This window comes from Chiloscyllium plagiosum, chromosome 4, assembly GCF_004010195.1.
Source record: "Chiloscyllium plagiosum isolate BGI_BamShark_2017 chromosome 4, ASM401019v2, whole genome shotgun sequence".
In the NCBI taxonomy this organism is placed as follows: domain Eukaryota; kingdom Metazoa; phylum Chordata; class Chondrichthyes; order Orectolobiformes; family Hemiscylliidae; genus Chiloscyllium; species Chiloscyllium plagiosum.
This window is the reverse complement of record NC_057713.1, coordinates 32,685,194-32,698,992: the sequence shown is the minus strand read 5'-3', so window position 1 is coordinate 32,698,992 and position 13,799 is coordinate 32,685,194. Positions and strand designations below refer to the sequence as shown.

The 13,799-nt window shown below is 39.5% G+C and overlaps 1 protein-coding gene and 1 long non-coding RNA gene across 2 annotated transcripts in view; one reads left to right on the top strand and one right to left on the bottom strand.

Annotated features, from left to right (window-relative positions):
- oxsr1b (oxidative stress responsive kinase 1b) overlaps positions 1-12,871 on the bottom strand; it is a 177,609-nt gene extending 164,738 nt beyond the window's left edge. The window contains exon 1 of the mRNA XM_043687910.1: positions 12,617-12,871. Within this exon, the coding sequence (XP_043543845.1) occupies positions 12,617-12,686 (70 nt within the window). The 5' untranslated portion in view covers positions 12,687-12,871. The remainder of the gene's footprint in view (positions 1-12,616) is intronic.
- A 137-nt stretch (positions 12,872-13,008) lies between these two features.
- LOC122548927 overlaps positions 13,009-13,799 on the top strand; it is a 53,408-nt gene continuing 52,617 nt past the window's right edge. Inside the window, exon 1 of the long non-coding RNA XR_006311369.1 lies at positions 13,009-13,489. This is a non-coding gene — a long non-coding RNA (uncharacterized LOC122548927). The remainder of the gene's footprint in view (positions 13,490-13,799) is intronic.

The following is a 13,799-nucleotide window of genomic DNA, read 5'->3' as shown; positions in this document are numbered from 1 at the left end:
CAAAATTCTTCCATATTTTGATGAGAATGATGTTGAAGCCTTCTTTCATTTGAAAAATTGGCTAGGCAGATTGAATGGTCTGAGGATTTATGGGTAATGTTAGTTGAGATTAAACCGGTAGGCAGAGCTAGTGAGGTATTTGCCACACTGTCAGATGGTGTTAAGAGGTGATGAAGAGGTTAAACATGCTATTTTAAGTGCTTATGAACTGGTACCAGAAGCATGTAGACAGTGGTTCAGAAACAGCCAGCATCTGCTTTTACCTAGTGGTTCAGAAACACAAAAGGAGGAACCAGGTCATACTTATGCTGAGTTCAAAAGAATTAAAGAATTAAACAAACAAACAAACAAACGTCATTTGATCAATGGATGCTTGCTTTGAAAATAGAAAGGAACTTGAGTTTCTAAGCGAGATTATCCCACTGGAGGAGTTTAAAAACTCACTTCCAGAGATGGTAAGAATTCATGTGGAGGAACAGAAAGTTCAGGAAGTGAGAAAGGCAGCAGAATTAGCAGGGGAGTACATGCTGGTGCATATGACAAGGTTCCACCCAGAATTGCACTGAGAGTTGGAAGTTGGGAGAAGGGGAGATCCTACACTATGAAACCAAGAATAGAAAGCACTGGTAAGAATGTACCACAAGATAAAAAAAAAAGCCCAAGAGGGTAGAAGAGGTGAAAGTCCTCAGGTGTTTCCACTGTGGTAAAGTGGGACACGTAAAGTCACAGTGTTGGTCATTAAAGAAAGGCACAGTGGGAAAGATATGGTAAAAGAAGCGAAGCCAGTAGCATTAGTGAAGGCAGTAAAGGAGACCCCAAGAAGAACCAAGGAGCTGCAGGGAACTGCACAGCCTAGGCAGCAGCTGGGTATGGAGTTAGTACCTGATCTCTACAAAAATTTGTCTCTGTTGGTAAAGTTTACTCAAAGAATGGTGGTGGTGGACGACAAGTAGTTATAAATTTTCAGAGATACTGGATCTAACCAGTCGCTGATAGTAAGGGATGAACAAATATGCACTCTTTCTGATCTGTTGCCAAGAGTGTGGTAACTTTGCATTCCCCTATGCAAGATCAGGTTGGAGTGCAAACTCAAGACTGCGAAAGTTACAGTGGGAGTGATTGACAGAGTGTCAATTCCAGGAATTCAATTTGTTATTGGGAATGATTTGGCTGGATCCAAGGTGACACCCCTTGTTGTGCAGAAGCCCAAGGAAGACCAAGAAACTGAGGAGTTTAATACAGAAATATCCTGGTATTTTCCCAGAATGTGTGGTAACCAGATCCCACTATAATAAGTCACAACACAAAGTGAAAAGTAAAAGAGAAAGATGAAGGAGTGGAGGTTCAGTTAGTGGAGACACTGTTTACATATTGGTGCAGAAAAAACCTGAACAGGTTGAGGGTCAGACAGAAGTGTTCAGTCCTGAAAGGCTAAAAGACTTGCAACAGCAAGACAAGACATCACAAGATATATATATATATGTGGATGTGTACTCTGAAAAGGGGACAGAATATTCTGGAGGGTTATTATTTGAAAGATAGAATCCTAAAGCAGATATGGAGGGCACAGCAGGTTAGTGCAGGGGAGAAATGGGCAGAAGTGCACCAGATTATGTTGCTGGTAACGTACAGGCAGGTGCTGTTATGGGTAGCACATGAACTACCTGTAAGAAGTCACCTTGGGGTATGAAAGACTCAGGCCAAGGTACAAAAACATTTTTATTGGCCTGGAATGCACAAGGATGTGGTTAATTTTTGCTGTACATGTCATACATGCCAAATGCTAGGTAAGCCACAGTGGTAATAAAACCAGCACCTTTGTTGCCAATTCCCACTTTTAAAAGAACCTTTCACATGGATCATAACTGATTGAATAGGTCTCTTCCAGAGAACTAAAAGTGGGAACCAGTACTTATTAACCATAATGGATGTGTCTACCAGATTTTCAGAGACAATTCCAAGGCAAAAAGGGTAGTAGAGGAGTTAGTAGCTTCCTTCACACAGTATGGGCTACCCAGAGAGATTCAGACAGACCAAGGGTCAAATTTTACTGCTAGGCTGTTTGAGGTGGTTACGGGTAGTTTAGGTATACAGCACTTTAAATCCAATGCGTATCATCCGGAATCCCAAGGAGCTTTAGAAAAGTGGCATCAGACCTTGAAGACCATGTTGAAAGCATAGTGTCAGGATTACCTGAATGATTGGGATAAAGGTATCTCAAAGGTCCCAAATGAATCAACTCGGTTCACTCGCTTTGAGTTAATATTCGGGCATGAAGTGAGAGGCTCTTTGAAATTAACTAAAGAAAAATTGACAGGATCAAAGTCAGAGGTCTCACACTTAGATTATGTATCAGATGTGAGGGAGAGATTAAACCAAGTAGGTGCATTAGCTAATCAACATCTAAAGAAGACACAGTATTCAATGAAGCAAGTGGCAGATAAAAGCTGAGCCTCTGATGTTTTCTTGAGGGGGTGACGTGTTAGTACTGTTACCAGTGATAGGAGATCCCTTGAAAGCCAGGTTTAGTGGTCCCTATCAAATTGAGGAAAAGGTTGAGTCAGATGAACTATCTAGTAAAGATGCCAGATAGAAAAATAAAAAGGTACTGAGTATGTCATGTGAACATGCTGAAACCATATTATAGAGAGAAAGAACTGGAAAAACAGGCATTAGTTACTACCCCACAGAGTGAGGAATCAAATCCAGATGATATGCATTTTGAGGTTCCTCAGAACAGATTAAAAAATGAAGGATAGATTAGTAAGCTGTCTCAAGAGCATAGAACGCAGTTGAAAGATTTATCACTGCAGTATAAAGACACATGTAAGAATCAGATGGGGAGGACTAATGCTATTGTACATGAAGTAGACATAGGATGTGGTTTTACCGGAGCAGTATTCCCTACAGGCTTAATCCTTTCAAAGCCACACAAGTCCAGATGGAGGTGGAGGTTATGCTCTAGGAGGACATCGAACCAAGCCAAAGCGAGTTGAGTTCACCGATTGTCTTAGTTCCCAAACCAGAGGAGAGTAGTCGATTCTGCGTGGATTATCGGAAGATCTACGACATTACAAAATCGGACTCATTATCCAATTCCTAGATTGAAGGATTGTATTGAGAAAGTCGGACAAGCCAGTTCCATCACCAAGTTGGACTTAATGCATGGTTACTGGCAGGTGCCTTTATCAGAGATGGTGAAAGAAATTTCTGCATTTGTAACCTCATTTCTGCATTTGGGCGACACAGTGGTTAGCACTGCTGCCTCACAGCGCCAGAGACCCGGGTTCAATTCCCGCCTCAGGCGACTGTCTGTGTGGAGTTTGCACGTTCTCCCCGTGTCTGCGTGGGTTTCCTCCGGGTGCTCCGGTTTCCTCCCACAGTCACAAAGATGTGCAGGGCCAGGTGAATTGGCCATACTAAATTGCCCGTAGTGTTAGGTAAGGGGTAAATGTAGGGGTATGGGGTAGGTTTCGCTTCGGCCGGTCGGTGTGGACTTGTTGGGCCGAAGGGCCTGTTTCCACACTAATGTAATCTAATCTAAAAAACCCCAAATGGGCTATATCAGTTTAAAGCAATGCCCTTTGGAATGAAGAACGCATCCACCACGTTTCAAACACCCAACAGGAGAGTCTGAGGCTGGATTAACGAACTGTGTAGTCTATTTGGACAAAGTAGTGATCTTTATTAAACCCTGGAAAGATCACATGGAACAGTTGGCAGAGCTCTTTCAACTACGAGAAGAAACGAGGTGATATTCTTAAACAATTTGTGAAAGCAGAGGTGACGTTTTTGGGACATAACATCGGTCATGGGAGGATGACCCCTCGATACGCAAAGACAAAGGCCATCGAGTAATTTTCATGACCAACCTCAAAGAGGTGCTTCAATTCTTAGGACTCAGCGGATTCTATCGAAAGTTTATTCCAAACTTCAGCAGTGTAATAGTACTGTTAACTGATTTGCTGAAGAAGAACAAAGTTTTGGTGGACAGAACAATGCCAGGAGGCATTCGACCATTTGAAAGCCATATCAATCACCAAACCAGTTTTAGCTACACCAAACTTTTCAAAATCTTTTAACATTTGCTCCAGCTACCAGAGTAGCTGGTTGTGTGGAAACAACAAAACAGATTCAAATTTGGCCAGTTTAAATTATACCCTGAAAAATACCAAACTCCAATCCAGTTTGAATTTAACATATTAACAATCTTAAAAAACAAAGGCATAATCGAGTGTTTTGGGTTATATAACCAGGATAATTGAACAGTTGAGAGGAGAACTGCCAAGCTACCGGCATGTAAAAAGGCTGCCTGAAAAAAAAAGCTCTCTTAAAAGTACTTTTGTCCATCAGTAACCTGTGAAACAGAAATCCCGAAAAAAAAACAGAATTCAGAGAAAACAAAGCTGCTTGGTTTTGAGATAAGTAGTTTTGTAAATTGTGTTTGGGAGTTTTATCAGATTAGTATTGTAGAAGGGAAGGTAAAACATCGATTAGACTAAGGACTTATAAATAGTTGTTACTTAATTAGTCTGTTATTTCTGTTAAAAAATAAAGTTGTTAATTTTTACTTTAACTAGTTCTTGGTCTAGCAAATTTTCACAAATTACCGCACAGGATAAATCTTTGTGTTGCTGGTTTTAAATTAAGCAGGAGAATTTATCCCATGTCGTAACAATAGAACATTATTTTCAAACCAGTGCAGACTTGATGGGCCAAAGGACTATTTTCTATTACTTTTTCTCTCCCTAAAAAATGACATTAGTGAACAACATTCTTTCTTACAACAATTGACAGGGTCACAGTTAGGTCCATTTTTTTTACTGCATTCAAATTTTACCATTGGCCATGGTGGATTGAAAACCATGCACCCATTTCTAGATTGCTTATCTAGTGACATCACCACTACATCATTCCTTTCCCTGATAACTTCAGTTTGGTCTATACATAAATCCATTCCAAAATTAATGTGGTTGAATCTGAAGTAACCTCGAAGGGAAGTCATTCATTTGTAACAAGAGTAGCCAGGACAACCAGGAATAGGCAGCAAACAGTGTTACCAGTGACACCAACATCCAAAGAGCCATTTTTACAGTGAATGTGTCTAAACTGAGGTCAAAATAAGTTTTTGATGCATGTTTACCCTCATTGCACTGAGCCTGGTGATGTGGTGAGTTAGGTACCAACCTTTCATTTTGTACACCTGAAGTCAAATGGTTCTTGATCTGACTAGATGAAAATTAAGAGTCACCAGACCCAAAACATTAATTCATTCTCTCCACAGATGCTGCCTGACCTGAATTTTGGCAAAAATTTCTGATTTGATTGTTGCAGATGAAAATTAAAGTTGATGGAAATCTTCCAAGCATAGCCTAACAGCATGAATCTACCATCACCAGGAAGTGGATGCACAGCATAATACAATAGCTAGGGCAAAAAATGTAACAATGTGTCAGAGGGAGTGCTCCTCTGATAATTGGACAAAGCAAAAGTAGCTTTAGATTACATCCAATCATATTTTATCTAATCAATGGTATTTAGAGAAAAAGATTTGAGATCAGACTCACGTGCAATGTTTGTATAAGTGTATATTCAAAACAGCCAATTGATCTTTGACATTCAATATGCCACACTAAGACTGTATTGTGGCAAACCCCAGTATGTCTGTATCTGTACGTCTTTTCTTTGCAAACATTGTCAAATTCTATCCAAAGATAAAATGATATATTTGACACAGTTGTGGGATTATATGGAGTCACAAGATTGGTGCAATCAGGATCTGAGAGATGACAGCAACTGAAAAACCCTCAGCACTCTAACCAAGTCAATGGTCTCACTGAAGCAGTTGGTGTCACTAGCAAGATCAGTTTTTTTTTTACCCTTGAGAAACGTGCTTTAAGCAACCTTGTGAACTGCTGCAGGCTACGTACAGGAGTTGGGAGCTCATGTTGCGGCTGTACAGGACATTGGTTAGGCCACTGTTGGAATATTGCATACAATTCTGGTCTCCTTCCTATCGGAAGGATGTTGTGAAACTTGAAATGGTCAGAAAAGATTTACAAGGATATTACCATGGTTGGAGGATTTGAGCTATGGGGAGAGGTTGAATAGACTGGGGTTGTTTGCCCTGGAGCATTGGAGGCTGAGGGACAACTTTACAAAGGTTTATAAAATCTGAAGGGCATGGATAGGATAAACAGACAGACACTCCCTAGGGTAGGAGAGTCCAGAACTAGAGGGCATAGGTTTACGGCGTCAGGGGAAAGATATATATTTTTTAAAAAAGACCTAAGGGGCAACTTTTTCATGCAGAGGACAGTACGTGTATGGAATGAGCTGCCAGAGGAAGTGGTAGAGGCTCGTATAATTGCAACATTTGAAAGGCATTTGGATGGGTATATGAATAGGAAGGGTTTGGAGGGATATGGGCTGGGTGCTCGCAAGTGAGACTAGGTTAGGTTGGAATACGTGGTTGGCATGGACGAGTTGGACTGAAGCGTCTGTTTCTGTGCTGTACACCTCTATGACTATGTGGCAAAGTGATTTCAGCAGTGTGGGCAAGTGAATATTACATAACTATCTTCAGTGCTCCCACTTAGAAGTGAAGAAAAGACCACAATTTTCCTGTTCTGAGTCAATAGCAATAAATTATTCCTAGATAATGCAAATCGAGTTGTTTTCTTTGGATCAGAGAAGATTGCAGCAGACCTGACAGAGGTGGAAAAAAAAATAAGGGACATGGATCAGAAAGGAAGACGACAGTTGTCCGCATTTGTTGAAGAGTTAATAACAAGGGAACGCACTTTTAACATGAAAGGCAGGAGATTTAGAGGGGATTTGAGGAAACATTTTTTAATCCAGAAGTGGAGTGTGTCTGGAATGCACTGCCTGGAAAGGTAGTTAAGGTGGGCAACCTCACAGCCTGTTTTTAAAAAAAGGTACTTGGATGAGTTCTTGAAATGTCAGCCATTTAAGGCTATGGACACAGTGGTGGGAAGTGGGACTCCTTTATAGTATGATTTTATGAAAACAAGCTGGTCAGCATGTATGTGTTGGACATCTCCAAGACTGTATGATACAATAGAGTGCAACTAAAATGACCCTGTTAAATAGATGTCAGTGTGTCCTTTGACTGAGTAGTACAGAATGTGTCACAGTCTCAAAAGGTAAGGGTTGGTTGTTTGGGATTGAGATAATAGGGATAAATATTCGCTCGAGACTAGAATTCTCCACTTCAAAATTATGGAACCTAATTAATTGGACACATTTCAGTTGGAGTGAGATATTTAGATGTTGGAGCACCAAGGGATATAGCAAAGTATGGGAAGGTAGAGCCAAGGCCAATGATCAGGCATGATCTTACTGAATAAGACAGCAGATTTAAGGGTTGAATGGCTTCCTCCTGCACTACTTTCATTCTTTTCTGGAAATGAATTGTCTCATAAGGGTAATGGAAGCATATTCCAATCAAAAGGAAATTGGGTATTATTACAAAAGGAAAAACCTGGATTGTTATAGAAAAAAATTGCAGAACTTTCTTATTTTTCTACTGTAAACTCTACACAATGTTTTTACAAAAGGCAAAGTCATGGGACTAATTGAACCATCTTCTGAAAGAGCTTTCAAACACCATGGGCTGAATGACCTCCTTCTGTCCATCAGAAAAAAAAATGAAAAAAATTGTGGCAGAACATGCTTCCATTGAAGAGATTCCATCATTAAGTTGGAATGGATCAAAACAGAAATCCCTGGAATCATAAACAAGTGCATTGAATAGTTCCTGGTGAAGGTCTTATACCCAAAATGTCAATTCTCCTGCTCCTCAGATGCTACCTGACTGTGGTGCTGGAAAAGCACAGCCAATCTTCAACTGATCTCCAGCAGCTGCAGTCCTTGCTTTCTCTGCATTGGATAGTTCATCAATTAAAACAGACAGAAGGGTCAAGGTGTTAAAGGTGTGCCAGAGACACGAAGGAAAGAGGTCAAAATATCAAACAAAACACTAAGCTCCTTATTTAGCCTACCTAGTCCATTACTAAAAGGCCAAAACCCAGCATGCAACAGGGCTCTTGGTTTTAGAAATTCTAACAATAGTTCCATAGATCCATTTAACACCACTTATAAATATCGAGCATTGTAAGCTTTAGGAAATCATATTCAGGAAGTTAGGTCTGCATCAAAAGCTTCAAAAAGGACATTCAGTATTGACAAGGAATGCAATCATGAGACTAATATTACTCAGTGGAACTCACTGCAGGCATGATGCCAAGTGAGGCCTTTCTTTTTAAAAATAAGCACATACTTGAGTTTAACAGAATTATAAATACTTGCACAAGTGAGTTGATTCAAAGTTATAATGGAAATAAGCATCACAATTGAGTGTTTGGACCAGTTATTTATAAAGAACTATCCATTTGTCATGTCATGCATTTATACTAGATATAAACAAATCAAAATTTATACTACATTGGGCAGCACATTTTCTAGTTTATTTCAGTACTACAACAATCCAAAACTAATCACAACTTCCCTCTTTCCCATGGCCTTGTGTCTTCCAAAGTTTCAAGTGTTTCATTAAACTGCACCTACCTCAACCACCAACCCCAACTTGAGGTAAAGTAGTTAAGTTTTAACTTGCTTTTAAAAAAATTATGAGACTACCTGTTTAACTTGGTGATCACCATTATGACAACTTTAAAAATATGTATTTCACTGATAAAATGGAATTACCTTAATATACCCAAACTAAAATAAAATGAGTTTAAAAAATATGATTGGTGAGAGGACAGTGCTTCCAGCTCTACAATTAGCGCAAAAGTTAGAAGTTCCTTTATTTTCTTCCACTGCAAGTCTTAAACATGTTAGTAAACACAAATACACAAATGGCAAAAATGGAAGAGAGAAAACAAAGAAATACAACAGAAGTATCATAGAAGGGTAGCAACAAGTGGTCCTGAAGGTTGAGGTTAAAGCATTTTATTGGGAAAGAATAAAGGAAGTTTTATTTAGTTACATATAAATTTAACGCTAGAGAAATGCAAGCTGTTGTTTCTGAACCTTTTCATAAAGTGGTTGCTGCTGACAGTGATCAAATTAGGAAACAAACATCCATCTGTCAACAAATCCAAACCAAAAAGTGATTACAAGCCAAAGGCTCACTAAAGTGAAAACAGAAAATGCTGGAGAAACGTCAGACAGCATCTGTGGAGAGAGAAACAGGTTTATTATGCCTCAAATCTTTACAGACAATTACTTTTCTAAAGCAGTGACTGTTCAGTTGGCAAAGAGGGTGGCAATTCTGCATTAGCAATTAATCAGAAACGAATATTGACTATGTTATGTGGAAACCTCCTTATTTTTAATAGTGCCGTAATCTTCAAAATCCACCCGGCCGGCTGGAAGAGACTGGAGATAGGAGGAACATTTCACCAGTAGGATTCCTCACAGGATTCATCTTAAAATAATCACTATTACAAACAATTAGCTGCTTGTGAATTGCTTTTTAATGTTCTAAAAAAACCTGATAAATATAAATTCAAGTTTGAATTTAAATGCAAGTTGATACTGCTTTCAATTATGGCCACACAACTTTTACTTCAATTTTTTTTAAGTCAACATCAAACTAATAATCAGAATGTGGTTGCTGCCTTGTAGTTACTCACTTAAGTGTTCATTATTCTATTTATGAAAAACAGTGGTAAACCTTAATTGGCATTTTTATCATGCAATATGTCACATATGTCATCTGGCTGGAAGCAGCAAGAGATGCAAATAGTTCTTACATGTATAGGACAATAACATCAGTAACAATTTTAGTATCTGAAACTTACAAAGTAAAACATGTATATTTAAATTTGCATTCTATTGCAAAGAGCAAGGTAAAACCTGTTGGGTAGATGTACACTAGAGAAAATCACCACAAAGCATTACAGGGTGCTGTGCAGAATCAAAAAAAATATTTAAGTAACACAGAATTTCTCCCAAACACAGGTACAACCAATGAACTTGGGTGAATAATTTCTCCTAGAAGACAAGATCCTCCACCGCCTGATATCCGTTATTCTGTACCAACAGTCTCAAATGTCAATGCCACCTGAACTGCCTCAATATCAAGAGTTTGATAGGAAGGCACTTCCTCTGGACTTTATCTATCCCAAAAACTTTCTTCATAGACTGAAATGAAACAAATAGTGCACTTTCAGAAGTCATTTTTTAAAACCAATTTAAGAGACAAATACACAAACACGGAAAATAGGAAAAGTGGCCATCTAGCTTTTTGATCATATTGCATGACAGGGCATCCTCAAAAGGCCAGATTGGCCACTTCTCCTATTTTCTGTGTATTTGTCTCTTAAATTGGTTTAAAAAAGTGACTTCTGAAAGTGCATATTTGTTTCATTTCAATCTATTAAATCAACTCAGCAGCCCGATCCCACTTTATCTCTGTACCTTTTAATCCCTTTAGCCTGAATAACCATAAATCGATCTCCTCAGAAACATTCAATGTTTTGACCTCAACTGCTTTCTGTGGCAAAGAATTCCACAGACTAAATACTATCTGGGTGAAGTAATTTTTCATCTTAGTCATAAAGTCGACTCCAAATCCTTAGGAATTGTGATTTCTGGTTCTGGATATCCTGATCATCAAGAACATCTTTTCTGTGTTTACCTGGTCGAGTCCTATTAGAATTTTAAACTCCAGTGAACAGAGTCCTAACCAATCCAGACTCTCTTCCTACATCAATCCTCTCATCCCAGGGATCAGTCTGTTAAGTCTTGACTGCAATTCCAGTCCCAAGCGGAGGAGACAACCACAATTCTGCAGATGTGGTCTCACCAAGTCCCTGTACAACTGCTGGAGGCACTGGTCTTGACACACTAACCAATAACTACAGAAACTAGTTGAGGCAGAGTTCAAGTTCAACAAACTCTTTCCCCAAATACGCTCTCACAATACAAAGTGGAGAGGGATTAAAGCTAGTTTGTGCAGTCCAAATCAGTAGGAAATAACCCTTTATCCACTTCAACATTACAAAGCTATGTATAAAGACAGGAATAATTCCAAGCACAGTTACTGAAAAAATATTTTTACGTTTTGTTTTCATTCTATTACAGTCTGCCTATAAAGTGCTATTTGAGAATACTAATTTGTGGTGGTGGATGGGGGTCATCTTAGAAGCTGCAAGTTTCACACACTATGCTGCCCCATTTTCATAAAAATGGTGAAATGCATAATTATTGTGTACATGTCTTGCATCTAGACTTGACTTTATTTTTCTCTCCACCTTGGTGATGAGTCACCTAACTTGTCAATTTAAAAACTAAACAATATACAACTGGTTTACAATTTCTAGGTACTTATCTAACTGCTTAACAGCATGAAAATTGGCAGACAGGAAACAAAATATAATACTGCAATTTCTCACCTCTTGAGTATTCCACCTACCCTCTTCCCCACTTCTCCTCAGCTCTATCCATGACCAGCACTAGCCCAAAAGACAAATTAACTCAGTCCAAACAGTAATCCCAGCAGCAATGTAGTTCTTTCCACAGAAAGTGTCTATTTCCCCAATGCAAAATTCAAGATCAACACAAGGTGCCAAACATGACCCCCAGTTGCCTCAGGGTATCTGCATTCCTCCTGACATTTTCAAAACATCACTGGGGAAATCATGGCCAAGTTACACAAGCATTTGCGTTGCTCGTCCTTTCCAGTTAAGAACTATTGCATTGTACACCATTATAGTAATTTTAACTTTGAATTTTAAAAACTCACTTACTGGAACTGATAAGATAGACTTCCTTCTATTGGCATAAATTTTTATATGAAATTAGTGACGAATTTAACTCTATTCAGAACATTAAAAATGAGCTACGCTGGAATATTTGCGATCTCCCGTAAAGTTAACCTTATAAAAGCATCACAAGCGATATAAAAATCCACACAATCTTGTCAAACTAATTGCTCCACGCTATCATGCAAAATATACATCCTCATTTTCACAAAATGGCTTATTCATTAACTTGCAGACAATTGTTTAAGGGTTAGTCAGCTGATTTAATAACGTGGCATTGAGTCTCGTTAAAGGCGATTTATAGATTTTTTAACACTGCATTTCATTCTTCCTATGCGCAAAGCTCGCGATTGGTTCGTGACAGACCTCTTTTATAGAAAAGAACATGGGAATTCAATATAAAAACTATAGTATAAAAAAAATCGGCCTACTCCACATTACCCCCACCATACTGTACTCGTCTCCTATTGACAGGCGAATAAATTATTAAACAAAAATTCGCATGAAAGGCTAGATGCAGTAGGCCTCTCCCTCAAGTACAGCCAGCTATTTCTTTATTAAGTCTTTTGCTAAATCAAAAACTGAACTGTGGTTCAAAAAAAATTTTTTTTTAAAACAGACTAAAACAAAAACTGCAAACGCACAACAGCTTCAAGCCTTTTAATAAGGGGTTTTATTATTTCTGCACGGTGACCAGAGGCCTATTCCGACTGGCTGCAACTACACCCAATTCACACACATCTTGCCTGCGTTAAGTATGTCCTTTCCAACCTTGCGAAGAGCAAAAATGAACAAAGAAAGCTGCATTGCAAATAACTTACCAATCACCTCCTTGAGTTCATAATCCTCCCTGATGATGGACCAGGGCAAGGAGCTGGTATCATCGGACATTGCGAATGAAGCTGCAGCCTCCGGGCTTCCTACTTCACTCTATTTTAGCTTATTCTACTATGCTCGGTCTTTATTTCACTCACCCTCCCTACTAAGGAGTAAAATGCTAGCCTGATACCGTAGGATCAACTCTCTCCCCTCTCCCACCTTCCCGACTACTCTCTGTGTTTCGCACAGACACAAAATACTTCCAATCCGCAAACTTTGCCACCAGCTGGAGTTACCATGCCTCCCAACCGCCACCCTTCCCAGCTCTCATTCGACATCCCCGGCGCCCGCCCCTTCCGCTTCTTAGAACCTATTGGCCAAAGTAGCTGTCAATCGGAGGTGACGGAATGACGCATTCCCGTCATCCGCGGTGAGGGGCGTCTCCGTTGGTTGAGAGCCTTAGGCAGGGGTGAGGAGAAGGAGCTCGCGCGGGTGGGTATGAAAAGGGGCGGTGACATTCTGAAACAGCAGGGTTTGCCGTGGCCGCCTGATGTCGTAAGCACGTCGAGGTGTACGTGAGTAATAGAAATGACGTTACCCACGCGCTTTCCCTCCCTCCCATGGGCCCCATCACGTGGAAAGAGGGTAGAACATTCCAGCAAAATGGGAAAAAAGAATCACACTTCACAACTAATTGATGTAGGAGAGACCCTATGAAAGCTAGTGCTTCCAAATAAACCTGTTGGACCATAACCTGGTGTTGTGTGGTTTGTAACTTTATCCACCCCAGTCTAACATTGGCTCCTCCACATCATGGATTCCAGCAAACAGCAATGTTGATGCTGGCCTGTTAGCATCTCTAGGTAGACGAACAGGTTGGTGCACTTCCCTTAGTTCTCATTACTTAATTCGGTTGTTGTGTTTCCTCCGCCCGCTTCACATATGCTGCCAGCATTGTTGTGCGTTTTTATAATTTTCTTTAGTTTATAAGAGTTCTCAGTTTAAATTCCACATTTCCATTTCTGTCACTTATTGTAACAGTGGATTAATATGATTTATGACAAAATCATTTTCTCTTGTACAGTCAAATAATCTTTAAATCTAATTTTAAAGTTTCAGTTATTAGATGTAATTTGTAAAATATCTAGCTGGATCAGCATTCCACAATGTTGCCCACAGGAGATG